The sequence below is a fragment of the Vigna unguiculata genome, chromosome 10, assembly GCF_004118075.2.
Source record: "Vigna unguiculata cultivar IT97K-499-35 chromosome 10, ASM411807v1, whole genome shotgun sequence".
NCBI lineage: Eukaryota > Viridiplantae > Streptophyta > Magnoliopsida > Fabales > Fabaceae > Vigna > Vigna unguiculata.
Genome location: NC_040288.1, coordinates 7752915 through 7770502, shown reverse-complemented (window position 1 = coordinate 7770502; position 17588 = coordinate 7752915). Strand labels below are relative to the sequence as shown.

The 17588-nt window shown below is 33.9% G+C and overlaps 1 protein-coding gene across 1 annotated transcript; it reads left to right on the top strand.

Moving 5' to 3' along the window:
* Positions 1-12545: 12545 nt before the first annotated feature.
* Positions 12546-16924, top strand: LOC114167471 (NADPH-dependent aldo-keto reductase, chloroplastic-like). The gene is made up of 7 exons (XM_028052561.1): positions 12546-12674; positions 14242-14292; positions 14447-14523; positions 14651-14738; positions 15695-15970; positions 16118-16366; positions 16649-16924. The coding sequence occupies exons 1-7, from the start codon at positions 12555-12557 to the stop codon at positions 16733-16735; spliced, it is 948 nt and encodes a 315-aa protein (XP_027908362.1). The 5' UTR covers positions 12546-12554; the 3' UTR covers positions 16736-16924.
* The last annotated feature ends 664 nt before the right edge of the window (positions 16925-17588 follow it).

Genomic DNA, 17588 nt, shown 5'->3' with positions numbered 1-17588 from the left:
CCCATTCTTCTTGAAGTAAGTGTCAATTCTTTCATTCCATGCTCGTGGAGCTTGCTTCAAGCCATAAAGTGCCTTCTTTAATCTCAACACTTTCTTCTCTTCGCCTCTTCGCATGCATCCGAGTGGTTGTTCAACATATAATTCCTCCTCCAATACTCCATTTAGAAATGTTGACTTCACATCCATCTACAAGATTGTCCATCTGTGTTGAGCTGCTAAGGAAATCACCAGCCTAATTGTTTCCATTCTCGTCACTGGGGTGAATACTTTGTCATAGTCTATTCCTTCCTTCTGCTTGTACCCCTTCACTACAAGACGAGCTTTATATCGCTCAACTTCACCTTCAGCATTTGTTTTCTTCTTGTACACCCACTTTACGCCAATAGGTTGAGCTCCTCTAGATAGATCGGTTAGCTCCCACATGTTATTGCGTTCGATTGCTCTGATCTCTTCATTCATCGCCCTTTGCCACTTCTCCTCCTGCACAGCCTCTTCAAAACTCAAGTCTTCTGAATTTGCCAAGAAACATACAACATGTACTTCGTTAGTGGAGTTGTATATATCTTGCAAGCTTCGTGCTCTGGCCTGTAGAGGTTCATCTTCTTCATCAGAAGTCTCATGATCTCTCACAACAGGTGTTGTATCTATTTCTAAGTTTCTAGAATCCTTCTTTGAGTTGTTCTACTTCCACTCTCTCTTCATCAATTTGAACGTCTCGGCTCATAATCACCTTCTTTGTTATTGGGTTGAACAACCTATATGCCTTGGTTTTTCATCGTACCCAATAAACACACACTTCTTGCTCCGATCTTCAAGTTTGGTCATTTGTTGAGCAGGAACATGACCATAAGCAATGATACCGAACACTTTAAGGTGAGACACACTTAGCTTTTTTCCACTCTAGACTTCTTGCGTTGTCTTCTCGTTCAACTTAGCATGTGGACATCTATTTTGTACATAGATGGCACATTGCACTACTTCTGCCCATAACTTCTTAGGCATGTTCTTACTTTTCAACATTGTTCGAACAATGTCAAGTATAGTTCGATTTTTCCTCTCAACTACTCCATTTTGTTGGGTTGGGTATGGTGCTGATAGAAATCTCCTTATTCCTTGCTCCTCACAATACTTCATGAGCTCGGATGAGATGAACTCGCTTCCTCGATCAAACCTAACAAATTTGATAGGCATGCCAGTCTCCTTTTCAACCATTGTTTTGAACCTTTTAAACACTTGGAACACCTCGAATTTCTCCTTCAAAAAATACACCCATGTTTTTCTTGAAAAATCATCTATGAAAGAAATGAAATACCTTTTCCAACTAAAAGATTCAGGGGTAATTGGTCCACAAATGTCTGTGTGAATTAATTTGAGTTGTTCATTTGCTCGATACTCAGCAATCCTAAAAAATTAGGTCCTCGAATGCTTCCCGAGCATGCATTTTTGACAAAATTATTTTTCAAACTCCACAGTCAGGAGTCCTCGCACCATCTCCTTTTTAACCAACTCGGCCAGCCCACCAAAATGCAAGTGGCCAAACCGGAAGTGCTACATCATAGCTTCATCCTTCACGTCAAGTTTCAAGCACCTCTCTTGGACTATTTTCAAGTTGTACATCCTATTTTTCTTCATATCTACTCGGGGAATCAATCGATCTGACTTATCTTTCATGCATAGTACTCGGCCTTTCATCAGAACCAAGTAGCCTTTCTCCATCAACTGACCCACGCTCAATATGTTGCTCTTAAGATCGGGTACATAGTACACGTATCTGATTTCTCCAACTCGGTTGTTCTTCTGCAGGTACTAGATTATACCCCCAGCCTTTTACTACCTTCTTTGACGCATCTCCAAATGATACGTGTCCAGCCTCAACTTTGGTGAGCTCCTTAAAAAGATTCTCGTCCCACACATGTGATTGCTTGCTCCTGTATCAAGGTACCAAACTGAGTTGTCAGAATAGCTCAAACTTAGCTTGACACCTAATCTCCTGGACATCATTAATACTCCTTCCCACAATTGTAACATTTAAATCCTGAGTAGCAGTCTTTGGCAAAATGACCGTACTTACAACATTTGAAGCACTCAACTCCTGAGTTGTTCGACTGACCTCCTCGACCTCTACCACCACAACCTCCACCTTGTCCTCGGCCACGCCAGTTTTGTTGGCCGACCTCTTCTTGACCTTTTTCATATCCTCTTCTACCTCTACCACCCCAGCCTCGAGTGTTCTGAGTATAAGGAACCTTTTTCTCCCTAATGGTTGCCTTTTCTTGGAGTGCTTGATCAAGGGACTCCTCCTTCTTCTTCCTTCTTCGTTGCTCATGCGATTCAAGCGACCCAACAAGCTCTTCCACCGAAAGTGCTGTCAAGTCCTTGGATTCCTATATTACGCAAACTATATTCTCGAAGTCGTCAGTTAACGACCTCAAGATTTTCTCCACCACTCGACAAGTGGGCAACATCTCTCCATTTCTACCGAGCTAATTCACTACGGTCTCAACTTGGCAGACGTACTCGGTAACCCCTTTAGCTTCCTTCATCCTCATCCTTTCAAGCTCGTCGCTGAGAGTTTAAAGTCGGACTTGCTTCACATAGTTATCCCCTTTGTATGCCTTCTCTAGAATATCGCACGCTTCTTTTGAAGACATCACATTTGCTATATTCTCAAAGTCGGACTCATCAACAACTCGGTACAACACGTACAGAGTCGTTTTGTCATTTGCTCGTGTTGCTTTTAACATAGCAAGCTAGGCTATCGTCATTTCTCCAATGACCTCTGGTTCTTGGTGCCCATTTTTGACCACCTCCCATACTTCTTGGGAACCAAGGAGAGCCTTCATTTGCAGACTCCAGTTATCAAATCTTAAATGTTTAAGAGGCTTGGTAAAAGCATTAGTAATATGATCTTTAGTGGTGCAATGTATAAGTTCGATTCTCCCTTTGCTTACTTGGTCTCAGAAAATGAAATTTTGTCTCAATGTGTTTGCTCCTACCATGGAAAACGAGATTTTTTGAAAGACTAATGGCAGATTTATTATCCACCAACAACTGCATTGGCTTCTCATATTTTAATTCCAACTCTTTAAACAAAGTTTCCAACCACAAGCATTGACAAGAAGCTTCTGTTGCTGCAATATACTCTACTTCATAAGAAGAGAGAGCAACCATGTTCTGCTTCTTTACATAGGATTTGATTATTTTTTGAATAATCTGAAATCCTTCTTTCTTTTTTTTTCAGAAGGAGTGAAACGAAACAAATTATGTCTTACTTTATTATTACTTGCTAAATGGTTACAAATATCTCTTTCTCCTGTAGAAAGATAATGAATGTTCAATTGATCTTGATCTTTTCGGGTTGAAAAAGAGACTGAAGCGGATCTGTCTGATTTTCCTGATAAAATCCATAAATGACTTGTTTTTGGTAAGATATGGACATTACTATATTTAAATTCTGATGCATGATACACATCCGTACTCCAATGCATTTCTCCTTCTAAGTCAGAATAAACATGTTTTTCTCTCCACTTTGTCTCCACATTAACCAAAATCGGACCAAGCCTTCAAAATAACTCTTACCCCACTTTCAACTCCATTCAATTCAACTCGTTTTGGAAAAAAATCAACCAAAATCATATGTGCCTTTGATATACCCGAGTATGTGTTTCGTAGTTGTCATGTGAGGTGCTCTAAAGTTGTTCATAAATCTACTAATCAAACCAACCCCATAACTGATATCAGGTATGCTAATGCACAAATACTTGAGTGATCCAACAATTTCTTTGAATAGTGTCGCATCCACTGCCATTTCATTCACCTCTTCAGTCACTTTCAGATTTGCCATAACTGGTAGAGGAGTAGGATTACAACTCATGATGTTGAATTTATTCAAGATTTCACAAAACGTCTTTTGGTGCAACAACATTCCATGGGGAGTTTGTACAAATTCTAGACCAAGAAAGTAACTAAGTGTTCCAAGGTCAGACATCTCAAATGTTGTTTTCATTTTATCCTTGACACCATCAATCTCACTTGGCATATTTCCTGCCACCAACAATCATATACATAAAGGCATATAATTAGTAGATTTTCATGTTGAGTTTCTTTCACATACACACCAAACTTAACAACACTTTTTACAAAACCCTGTTCATGCAGAAAAGCATCGATAACTTTGTTCCCAAACCTATAAACCTAATGTCTCTACCAGACTTCTCAAAACCTTGTGGCTAAAACACATATACCTCATCTTCTAATGCTCCATTAAGAAATGTAGACTTGTTATCAAGTTGACAAATACACTAACCTTTCCAACTGGCTATATCAACCATTAGCCTTACTGTTTCAAGCCTTGCAACAAGAGCAAAGACATCAGTATAGTCAATTCCCTATTTTCGAAGAAACCCTTTAGCCACTAATCTGGCCTTATATTTGGCAATTGTGCCATGAGGTTTGCTTTTTATTTTAAAACACCCATTTCACAACAATGGGATGTTTATTCTAAGGTAGATCAATCTGTTCCCAAGTCTTATTTTTCTCAATTGCTTCTAGTTCTTCCATCATAGGATTTCACCATTCTCTAATATCAATGGCATGCTTCCAATCCACTTGTTCAGAATCAACTAAAAAGGAAAAATGCACTAACTCACCACTATCATCAACAATTTTATCACTAAATAGCTCATGGCCTTCGAGTCTACTAGATTGAAATCTAGCTCTTTGAGATCTTCTAAGAACAGGTAATTCAGTAGGAACATTACCTCTAGTAGTTGTATTATTTTCTTCAAGAAAACATGGAACCCGATCTACAATCATATCGATACTGATAAGTACTTTTTGAGTGTTTGGATTGTACAATTTATAAGCACCAATGGGAGGATATCCAACTACTATAAGAGTTTTAGTCTTATCATCTAATTTCCCTATTCTCTCATCAAGAATATGCATATAACATAGAGATCCAAAAAAGCACAATAGGTTTCTTTCCTGACCAAGCTTCTTCAGATGTGACAGATTTGATCCTTTTTGTAGGATATTTGTTCAACACATGTGCAGCAGTAATTACTGCTTCTCCCCAAAAGCGATTTGGTAATCCTTTACTTTTCAACATACACCTTGTCATATCAAGCAGTGTTCGATTTCTTCTCTCAGCCAAACTATTATGTTGAGGCGTATAAGGAGTTGTAACTTCATGCTCAACACCTTCCGCATCACAAAATTCATTCAACTCATTAGAGTTAAATTCTCCTCCACCACCAGATCGCCTCTCGGTTTTAGCCAACCACTTCTTAAATAAAGAGAAAACTTGTTTCTTCTCTTTAAGCAGATACAACAAAAATTTTCTTGTAAACTCATCAACAAAAATTAGAAAATACTTGTTACCTCCAAGAGATGGAGTTTTGAAGGGTTCGCACACATCTAAATAAACTTCTTCCTTGGTTGCTTACTAATCAAACAACCTTCGCATGTCTTTTCATGGATGATGTATTGATGGCATCCCTTTCACCATTTTCCCACTACTTAACAGATTACAACTCTTAAAGTTTAAGTGCCCAAATCTGTAATGCCATAACCAACTCTAATCTTAAACATTCATTGAAGATAAACATTGAACTGCAGTAGTATCAAGATTAACTCTGAAAGTTCTATTCTTTGACAGAGGTGCTTTAAGTAAAAAACATTGCTTGGAATCATATATCTCAATATGATTCTGCTACATTGTCATAGTGTAATCTTTCTCAAGTAATTGCCCAAGACTTAACAGGTTGTTCTTCATTGAAGGGACATACAACACATCATGCATATAGGCTGTCAATTCTACCCTGGTTCCAGAATCGAGACATATTAGGATGAGGCAAAAAAGGCGCCGTTTTTGGCCTCGAGTCCCAACCGAGGCAGAAACTCCCCATTCTACCTCGGTTCTACACACAGGCAGAAACTCCTTTTTGGTCCCTGTAGCAACCAACGTCGCAAATTCCCCATGCACCTACCATAGCCTCGCCGGAGAAGAATAATGATCCAATGCAACAACACCTGATGATGAAAAATGCAACCACAAAAACTCAAAATATTATAAAAAAATAGCAGAAAAAAAGAGCAAAGCAATAAAAAGGAACCAAAACGTAAAAAATGAAAACCGAAACACGCCAAAAAACCTTATTGGCAATGAGAGACGATAATGCAACGATGGCTATTGGCGGTAGAGGGTGGCGCGATGGAGGAGGAGACCCGCGATGGACGACAGCTATAGTAGAGGGTGGCATGACGGACAACAACAGTGGTTCTCTGAAATCACAACAGAGGATTTCGCTTTGGGGAAGAAGAGGAATAGTGTTGCAATCGTGATTTGGGAAACTAAATAAGACATATGACCTCGGTTCAATTAGTAACCGAGGCCTAAAGTGGAAATTGCCTCAGTCTTGTTCCACCCGAAGCCAAAAGCTCTGCTGGCAGTGGCCTTTTTGAAATATTGGGGAACTCTATGTGTTATAGGCTTCGGTTGCCTTTGGACAGAAGAAGAGAAGTCCATATAGGCTTTGGTTGCCTTTGAAACCGAAGCAAAAAAGTTTAAAAAATTGAAAAAAGGCCACCGCATCTTTATAGGTTTTGGTTCCCCAATAACCAAGGCCTATAAGATGATGTAAAACCACGAAACTGCACTATTGTATTCTGCCAACACTCATAAGAGTAGTGTCCAAATGTGTCAAAATTGTAACATTGGACTTTCTTTTTATCAAAATTTCATCTTCCTCTTCCCCTAACTTGTTTCCTACCTCTCAATGTGGAACTATGTTTATGTTCAAGACTATAATCATTAGATTTTTCAGAAAAATTTCTATATCTTCCTCTACCTCTTCCTCCTCGTAATCTTCCACATGAGTACATACAAATTTCATTTGGGTGAATAAATTTATTTTCAAAAATAAATAAATAAAAACAAATAAATAAATGATTTTTTAGTTAATGGTAAACAAAAAAAAGTCAAATAAATTTTTCTCCCAAGATTTTCAAACTTTAACTTTAGAAAAAAAAAAGAGAAAGATAGAAAAAAAGAAAAACAAAAGGAAGAGCTCAATTTATTTTTAATTTCATGATAGAGACGTAGTGATATGATTCTAATAATTAGAAGTAATATCTCTTCAGATGGTTAGAATCGATATTACTAATTGGGATCGATTCTAATAATTAGAAGCAATATCTTTTCACACGATTAGAATCAAATATTAGTAATTGGGATATTATTAATTGGGATTGATTTTGTGCTCTCTAATTTGTTAATGGTTAGAATCAATATTATTGATCTTGATTGATATTGTGTTCTAATTTTTATGATTTGATTCCCCATAATGTGCTACTATCATGACCAATTTCTTCCTTATATTGTTCATTACCATTAAGGCTAGAATTGCATTGATATTGCAATTTGTGAATATAAATAGACAATCTGTCATATGAAAAGGGATCAAAAAACAAAAGATTCTCCACACTTCTCTATTTCTTTTCCATCAGCATTCACTCACACACCTCCTTCTTATCTCTCTATTGAAAAATAAAACATATTGAAGAAGGTAGAAAAAAATAGAGAAAATGTACTTGTAATGTAAAAAAAAAGACAAAGAGAGAGGGTGAGATTGATAAAGAAGAAGAGAAATTGAAAAGTTTGGAAGGTACGCCACTCCTATTTTCTCTTTTGATTTGTGAATTCTCAATTTCTATTAGATTTTGTTCTAATATTGTACATGTTTTTTTGTTACACATAATTTTGACATTTCTGTTAGGGACATTATTTTTTGCTATTTACATATATTTTACTTTAAAAATCATGAAAAAAAAATCCTTATTTCTTTTAGTGTCTATCCAGTCGCTCGCGTTGTGTGACACCTAATTTCAATTTTTTTTATCAAATATAAAAAAAAATGTATAAAGAACCAAAAAATAAAAAATAATTTTCTTTGTTTACATTTTTGTGTCTGTTCAGCCCGTTCGCGTTGCATGACACCTGTTTTTGAAATAATTCAAAACTCTAAAACACAAACATAAAAAGGTTTTCAAAATTATATAAAAGAAAAGTCAAATCAACAATTTTCTCAAATTGTTTTTTAATAAAGAACTACGTAACTCTAACTCTCCATTGTAAATGGAGATACGTAGGAGTGAGGATTAATCCTTATCGGACCTAAAAAATAAAAAAAAAATTATTCTTGTTTCTTTTGTACATTCTTTTATTATTATTTTCAAGGAAATAAATATTTTGAAAAGTCGCATCCTTTTGCATTTTTAATTAAAGGTACCGTCTTAGGACGAGCGTTGTGTGGTGATAATACCTTCCCGACGCGAAACGACTTATGGATCTAAAATCTGGTTTTTCGCAGACTTTGTCTTATCTTTTTGGTTTTTTCGTAGTTTTTCAGAATAAACTATGGTAGCGATTCCAAAGTCCCTATTTTTTTCAAATCTTATTTTTGGTTCGTCGTTCCGTCGCGATTTCGATTGCGACAATATCCATACATGAACACGAACATTTGAAGCCATTGTTGCACCAATTGCTTGGCCAAAGTATCTTAAAATATTTAGACATTTTGTATTCAATCCAAGGACATTTAAGAGGAAACTTAAAATATATTAATCATTATGTATATAGTCAAAACACATAACAGGAAAAGGAACAATGTTTTTGTTTGATATTTAAGAATTTTTTCATATCAGTACTTGTGTCTATATATATTCCAATGTTGTCTGATTAGGTATTTTGCTGAGTCATTTAACTAAACCTTTTATGTTAAAAGCTTTCAATTCTTTAAACTAAAAGTTCATACTTCTACCTTAAAAATATAAAGGAAAAAAAACTTTACATCACAAAGGTTACTTATTCCTTGGACACCAAAAGTTGTGTGTACCTAACCAGAAATGAGAAGAAAGGAGAGATATGTGATTAATATAGTGCAAGAAAAAAAGGGAACGTAAATAAATGTTTGTATGTTGAACAATCAAAATTGTTTTATGTTATTGATTTCTTAATATTATGTTATGTCAAGGACAAAGGTTCTAATCCCCGAATCTAGAACAAGTTCATGTGCAATGGCTTTAAGAATATGCTTATGCTTAGAATGAATGATTTATATCTAACCTATTCAGTGCTTTCTTTGTAGAATAAAAGAATGAATGAATAATCACCAGTGAAAGTTGTAAGCACTATTTTGTACTCTTGACCAACTTTAACCTGGGAAAGAGGGATTGGCTTGTCTTCCACGAAATCATGATCAACTACAAAACTGGAATCTTGTTTATGTTTGTGCCTATAAAGTGGTATGAACTCAAAGTAAGAGAATGTGGGCAAAGGTTACTTTTTTCTGAAGGCAAACTCTGATCCACATTAATCCCTATCTAGCTTTCAGTTGAACCATAGTCACCACTTACTAGTGGCACCCATTTGCATAATGCCTAAGTTTTTTCAAGTAAGGTTGCATAAAACCTATCATTATAGAATTATGTTTAAAATAAATTAAATTTGACTATGTGGATGACAACCTGTGCAAAACATTCTTTTTGTTTGCATTGTAACTACTAAATATTAACTTTTTTTCATGCCACACCTACCTTCATTTTGAGATTTTTTTTTTCTCTAGTTAGAAAAGTCATCAACAATATATATAGAACATAATGGTTTGTTCACTCATTTATTTGCACCATAAAAGAAACCATAAACACAAATATATAAAGCTAAGAAATAAAAAAAAGGCTATCATATCAAAGCAAACATAGTTAGCTTATTATTCATAATGACCATGGGGATTCACTTTGCTATCTTGACTTTAGACAGTTCTGCATATTATTAAGCCTAACAACCAATTATTTATTAGAAAGTATTGGTTTATTCTAAAACAGCTTGAGAAAAAGTCATTTGCAGCATCTAAATTATCACATTCAGTTTGAAGATGTAGGATAGAAAAATGTTATAGATAGAATACTTTCCAGAACTTATTTAAACCCCTGTTATTAACCGTGTGATGGTTAAATATCAGAAAAAGGCTTAAATATATGATTGAGAGAAAAGGACAGAAAATGAAGACTCCTTTCATCTATTATTGTGTCCATTATGTGCTCATTTTAAATAAGCTAAATCGACGTTTGATGAACAGACAATTGTTTTAGGCAAAACAAAGGCAACTACTACTACTTCCCTTGTAAAATCAAAGGCAATTATAACATCAGACAATACTGGAAATCAAGGACTTTACTGGGAAACACACACTGATTTTGCAATGACAGAGGGAGATGAAATCAAATCAAGGAGACGAAATTGAACTCAAATGAAAATTAAAGCAGGGAGATGAAATCGAAAGAGAATGAAGGATAAAAAGTGATGAAATAAAGATTGAAAAAGTGATGAAATCGAAATTGAAAGCACAAAGAACAGTGTTTATTATCGAAAGCTTCTTCTTCATCCTCACAGAGAGTAAATGCGGGGAGAACGGTGTGAGACACGTGAGAGCTTCTTCTTCCTCCTTGGGTAATACACTCACAAACAAGGAGAGAAAACACATGGAGACCGGTGTTCAAAGGCACGCAAACTTCTTCTTCATCTTAGGGTAACACACTCATAGAGAGAAACCACAAGAAGAACAGTGGTGGGAGGCACACGAAACTTCTTCAGGATAACAAACTATGCAAAAGAAAATAAAAATAGTCAAATTAAAAAATTTAAACTTACGAAAAGAGGAAAAAAAGTGAAATTCAAAATTGACCGGCATTAATTAAAAAAACCTGATAGAGGTTTATGTCCATATTTTAGTAAAGGTTATCGTAACCTCAAATAATTTAACCTACTAAAATCATATATTTTTGTAGTGTTTAATCTTAAATAAGACCACTTCAAAAAATTGTTTCATCTAAAATACTTTTATCTCCTTAGACATATATTATATACCCATATAAAAAATTAATTAATTAAGTATTATAAAAAAATGAAAAAGTTTAAAATAAAAAATAATAATAATCTTTTTACATGTATGATTAGGATGATTCTTTTATAACTTTATTTCATTATTTTAAGGCTTAAATATCTTTTTCGTCCTCATTTTCATAGTGTTTGTTGTGGATGATCATCATTTTGACAGAATGTTTAAATTGGTCATCATTTTGATCGAATGTTTAAAATGGTTCTCATTTTCTGTGATGCCATTTAAATCAGTAACGAAACACTGTACAGGTGGCACTGTTTGTACTAGAGTGTGTTACGTGTACAGTACATGTACATGTGTGATAATTAGATATTTGGGGATAAATAGGTGAGTTAAGGTTTTGGTAAGAAATGTTTGAGCACAAACAAACCCCAAAATAGAATTACGAAAACCCTAACCCACGAGCAAACACAACCCAGACAACCCTAAACCCACTTACCTCGTCGATGATGATTAACTGGAAAATTGAAATGAAGAGTGTGACTACAATCCAACGATGAAATGACAAGTATTAACTGCTTTCTCTGCAAATCCGAGCTCAAGAAAGACGGAGATGAAGAAATCACCCCAACAATAAAGAGCCGACTGCAATCCAAATGAAGCCCTAATTGCAAAATTTCCCCCAAATTGGAAATTTAACGTTAATTAGCCATCTATACGGTACACGTAACACACCCTAATGCAACTTAGTACAAACAGTGTCACCTATGCATAGTTTCGTTACTGATTTAAACGGCGTCATAGAAAAGGACCAAATAAAACACGAATTGCGAAAATGATGACCATTTTAAACATTTGGTAAAAATGATGACCATCGTAAACATTCTGTCAAAATGGAGACCACCCGCAATAAACACTACGAAAATGAGAACGAAAAAGGTATTTAAGCCTTATTTTAAATAGTTGTCATTTGAAGCTATTTTTTTCTTTCGGAAAAATAGTTAAAAAGAATCTCTTCAAATAAATTGCTAATAAAAATGTTACAACCGTTACTTATTTGAAACAATATAAACTAAATTAACTAAAAATATTAAAAATAATATGATAAAATTGAAAAAAAAAATTACGGTTATGAAATAAAATTAAATTGAATATGTTTTTTTTTTATTTTAAATTATTTTTAAAACTATGTTTCGTCGACTAAATTATAATGATTTAATTCGTATAATATCATGTAAAAAATCCCGACATGAATTTTCCATTGAATTTTATAGTTAAACTATAATATATTTTCACCGTTAAAAATAATATTTATATCAATTTTATAAACTATAAGTACGAAATATATATATATATATATATATATATATATATATATATAATTTAATATTTAATAAAATAAAATTTTAAAAAATAATCTATAAATTTAACTAAAAAGAAATTTTACCTTACAACTAAAAAAGTGCGAGAGAGTGATGAATAAATAATACTTGGTAATTTATTTTAAAAAGGCATTACTCGGTCATATTCTATTTCATCAGTGGCATCCAAAACGTCACAGAAACAAACTCTATAACAGAATCTGCCACCCCAGTGAGGCACGAAAAGTGCATTCTCTTGTGGTACCATAGAAGCTTTCGGATTGCGAGAAAAATGTCGAACGATATTCGATTCTTCGACCTGAACACGGGAGCCAAGATCCCTTCCATCGCCTTGGGAACCTGGCAATCCGATCCCGGCGTAGTTGCTCAAGCCGTCGCTGCTGCCATCAAGGTTTTCTCGTTACCATTTCCATTCTCTTTTCAATCTTTATTTTATTGGTTTTCTTTTGATGATTGTTGCTACTAACCGGTACGTTACGTTAACATGTATTGTTCATGAGTGTGTGTGATCGTGTAACTGTAATTGCACTCCGAAACTCTTGATATCCTGATAAATGCCACTAATGATGTTCCGTCTCTCACAGTGGTCATGTCATGATGGTTGTAAGCAGAATAATGACTATGATTATACATGCCGATGTATGTGAGCATTTCATGATTGTTATCGCATCGTGATGATTGTGTAGTGATTATTACCACTTTCGTGACCGTCATATGCTTCACCACCATTATGGCCGTGGTTACAGTTGATGTCGTCGCTGTTATTGGTATCGCAAGGGGACGGGATCGTGTGGTGTGATTTTCAGTATACCTCAGTTTTTCTGGAGTAGATCGTTTGAAGTAAAAACGCATACCTATTATTGTCTTGTATTTGAATCATGAAATGTGTGTAAATGATGAGGAGGACACTGGTACCTCTTTAAACATCTACTAAATTTTTTTAAAAAGAAAAACTTATTAAAAGTTTAAATTAAGAATATTTTAGTAGTTTAAAATTGTTACAACAACAAAATGGATATATAAATACTTATTCTTATTCTATACCTAATGTAAAAAATGGAAGATTACTTAAACTCATATTCAATCAATTCAAATATTTTTCATTAACATTGGAAAAAAGTTCAAAAAATATCTATATGCATAAGTTTATTATAGTGAAGGTGATGAAAATATTGATGACAACTATAATTATAATTGTGGTTAAAAATGTCTTAGTGATGATCGTGAATAATTATAGTTGGAAATCTTTTATAAATTTGATAACTTTTTTGGTACTTTTGGTGATCATTGGGTTTCCCCCTTGGATCTCTAGTAGTTTTGTACGTTAATTTTAAAGAAAATAATTTTTTGATTAGTAAATTTTCATCATTTTCTAAGTGATTTTTTATTTTTTTTATTTTTAATATTTCAAAATCATTTAAAAAATTATATTGTAGGATAAAGTTGTCAAAATTTAGTAGTTAAAATATCATGGTTCTAATTTTAAAGGATTTAGCATTACGAGAGAGATTCCTAAGATGTTTTATAGTTCTCAGTTTGCAGTATCTGACTGAAATGAAAAATTAGAATTTTTTTCTGAATGCCGTTTTTCTAATGAATTCAATAGCTTTTCTAATGAACATGTGGTTCTTTGCGGGGGGTCTGTTAAATTTACAGAGAGATTGAAATGTTGTGTTGCGCGTTTTTTGTTCCTTTAATCTTTGGTCTTGATTTCTTTAGTTTTTGGGGACTTCTTATTCTCTTGCATTTTTACCTGTCTGTTCTATCTTAATAAATTCTTTATTTATCTAAATAAGATTATTGTTCTCTGTTTTGCACTCTGCAACAACCAACTAGTTTCAGTTTCCCTCCTTGTGCGTGTAGCTGCATCAGCTATATTAGTATCCATCTTCACTCTTCCACTATTTGAAAATCTGTGATTCATTATAATGATCTTTGGTTTTATTAATTTGATGCAGATTGGTTACCGCCACATTGATTGTGCTCACATCTATGAGAACGAGAAGGAGGTAATTGTCACCACTAGGTGTTTGTTCTTGCTGTTTTCATTTGGTGTAATGTTTATATCGATTAAATAGCTTAACTAGCTATTTGCAGTAAATGATTGAAAGTGGTATTAGTCATGTTATGTGTGAAGGAAATGATTCATTATTGCTGATGCAGATTGGCTCTATGTTGAAGAAGCTGTTTGAGGAGGGTGTAGTAAAGCGCGAGGATTTGTGGATTACATCTAAACTCTGGTTTGATTTTAGATTCTAGTTTAATCAGTTTAGTTCCGTTTTTAAGCTAAATCAATAGTTCTAGTAGGTTCAAGCATGTGATATAGTCTTCACTGCTTATAACTCAAGGATTTAAGATGATCTGTAGGAATACTGATCATGCACCAGAAGACGTACCGCTGGCATTGGACAGGACTTTGAAAGATTTGCAGCTTGATTATCTAGACTTGTATCTTGTATGTAATATCACTAAATCTCACAATTTTCTCTAACTGGTTCTTATTAGAATTTTATCCAAAATTGATGATTTTCCTACCCTCAATTTCTCAGTGTTGAATATTTCAACATTTGTAGTGAAACTGTAGTCTAAGATATGAATATACAAGGAACAGTCCCTCTGAAGTTGTTTTCTGTTTCTGAGAACGTAAGGGTAATTAAACCGAACTTTTAACTGTAGGAGAATCACCGTAATAGCCATCGCTCCTTTGTTAATAATAAAATGTATAACGGTTTTTGAAAATATTATATGCATGATAATTTTCTTTTCTAAATTATTCTACACTATACTAGGAACTAGTTGTTAAATCACGTGTCTCGTTGCCCACCGTATGTCTCTTTTCTACAGTCCGATAGAAACTGGAACAGAATTATAGAAGGGGAAGGCTTCTAGTAACATGAAAGAGTGCAAATGATTCTCAGGATTTTTCAAGAGGCCAGAACTCTCCCACAACAATAGGATACCTTGTGAAAACATTTTGAGCCAATTTTTTCTTCCATTTTAGAAACAGCTTATACATAAGTTCTGACAAGTACTTATATAATCAACCCTTAATTAAGTTGTTTACTTAAACGGACCCTGAATCTCCTTCTCAACCTCTTTTGTTATTTATAATCCACATGTCTTAGTTCTCTAATTATTGCAGTTCCAACTAGGTAATCTAATTACTCTACGAACTAACTGTCCCTGACTGTCAAACTTAAATCTCGTAAGCCTTAACTAACTAACCAATGAGTATATGTAAAAATCTAAATTGGCATTTCTTGCATTGTTTAGCGGCTTTTGTTTTAGTTACTTTTATCCTTTTTTTCTTTCTACTGTATGCGAGGTTTGTTTTAGATTTTTGTTTTTTCAAAATTCGGTGCATTGATACTGATGATATACTCAATTGAAAACTCGGTTCTGTCTTTTCAGATCCACTGGCCAACTCCAATGAAAAAAGGAACACAAGGCTTCAATCCTGAAAATCTTGTGCAAGGAAACATGCCTAACACATGGAAGGCAATGGAAGCACTCTTTGACTCTGGCAAGGCTCGGGCTATAGGCGTAAGCAATTTTTCCACCAAGAAGCTGGCAGATTTGCTGGAAGTTGCTCGTGTTCCTCCTGCTGTTAACCAGGTGGAGTGTCATCCTTCATGGCAGCAAGACAAGCTGAGAGCTTTCTGCACATCCAAAGGTGTCCACCTCTCTGTAAGTTTATAACTATAAACTCTTGAATTGTCTCCACATCATTGTGGATCTTTATAAACCAGCATGTTTTGTCATGAAACATTATTTTGTATCTAATTTTTGTTATTTTGTTATTTCATCTGAGATCTTTTAATTGTACATGTTTAGGGATATTCACCTTTGGGTTCCCCTGGAACAACCTGGCTTAAAAGTGACGTCCTTAAGCACCCAGTTTTAAATACGACTGCGGAGAAGCTAGGCAAAACTCCTGCACAAGTAGCTCTGCGCTGGGGACTTCAAATGGGCCATAGTGTGCTTCCCAAGAGTACAAATGAAGCAAGGATAAAGGAGAATTTTGATATTTTTGGCTGGTCTATCCCTGAGGACTTACTCGCTAAATTTTCTGAGATTCAGCAGGTAAGATTATTTTATTATCAACCTAGAGTGTTTCTAGCATTTTAAATCCCAAATACACTAACTGTTTGATTATGATTTTTCTTTTTCATGTAGTGAAATATATACAAGAGTTTATATCTGATCAATCTACCAAACCCTGATCTCTTTGTATTTTTTTTTTTCCTATATTTTTGCAAGCATGATAGTTAGAATTTGTCAATTAATAAGTATGCCACTTTGATCTGAAATTCACTTTGATGGAAGCATTTTCAAGTTTTATGACAGTGGTGGTTGTTCTTGCAGGCAAGATTACTGAGGGGTACCACATTCGTCCATGAAACTTGTGGTGCCTACAAAACTGTTGAGGAATTATGGGATGGTGAAATCTGAACAATCTGCTATGTTAGTTCGATAGAGTGAATGGAACGTGGAGTAGGAGTTCGTCACCGTGTTTGGGTTAGGCTTCTGAGAAACTACGAGTAGGTGCACTGTTCTATTGTTGTTTTCAGCAAATTTTATTAAATTCCTGGTTGGATCAAACTTAGCATCTTGACACTCATTGATATCTCATTTCTGTTTCTCTTTAATCTACTATTGAATGATGATTTTTGTGTGGTTTGCTAATAGAAGATATAGAAATAATTAAGTAAAAAAAAGGAGAAAAAAATGTAACAAAATTTGTTGAAAAAAATGGAAATAAGATATTTTGATTAAAGAGAAATGATGAAGAAATAAAGTCAGAGTTATTGTTTAATTTTTTATATTCATAATAGAAATAACTATTATTTATTTCAATATTAATACTTGTTATTCTTATTAATTATATATTTAATTATTATTATTATTATTAATATTTTAACAAACTGAATAGAAAAAACAAACTTGAATACATAATAAATGATTTACAACTTAATATTCATGGAAAAGTATTTTGCATTTGTATGGGAGTGATTTTGCTGTGACACGTATTTATATATGTCGTTTTTAATATAAATAAATAAGAGTTAATTTCATTAATTAAATAAAGGAAAAATAAGTAAGATATAAAAAAATTAATTTCATTATTTAAATAAGGATAAAAATTCAAGAGTAAAATATTTTGTTTAATAATAAATTATACCAATTTTAGTTTATTATTGAGTAAATATATATAAAATGACAATGAGTGAAAATATATTCAATTATTTTAATTATTAGCTCAGTTTAAATAAAGTTAAACACTAAAGGAAATATATTACTTATC

Excerpts from the sequence above, each read along its gene's own strand:
- LOC114167471 (XM_028052561.1), top strand. The coding sequence starts at position 12,555 with ATGTCGAACGATATTCGATTCTTCGACCTGAACACGGGAGCCAAGATC. Across the intron at positions 12,675-14,241 it reads CCGTCGCTGCTGCCATCAAG|ATTGGTTACCGCCACATTGA; the intron begins GTTTTCTCGTTA and ends AATTTGATGCAG. Across the intron at positions 15,971-16,117 it reads CCAAAGGTGTCCACCTCTCT|GGATATTCACCTTTGGGTTC; the intron begins GTAAGTTTATAA and ends GTACATGTTTAG.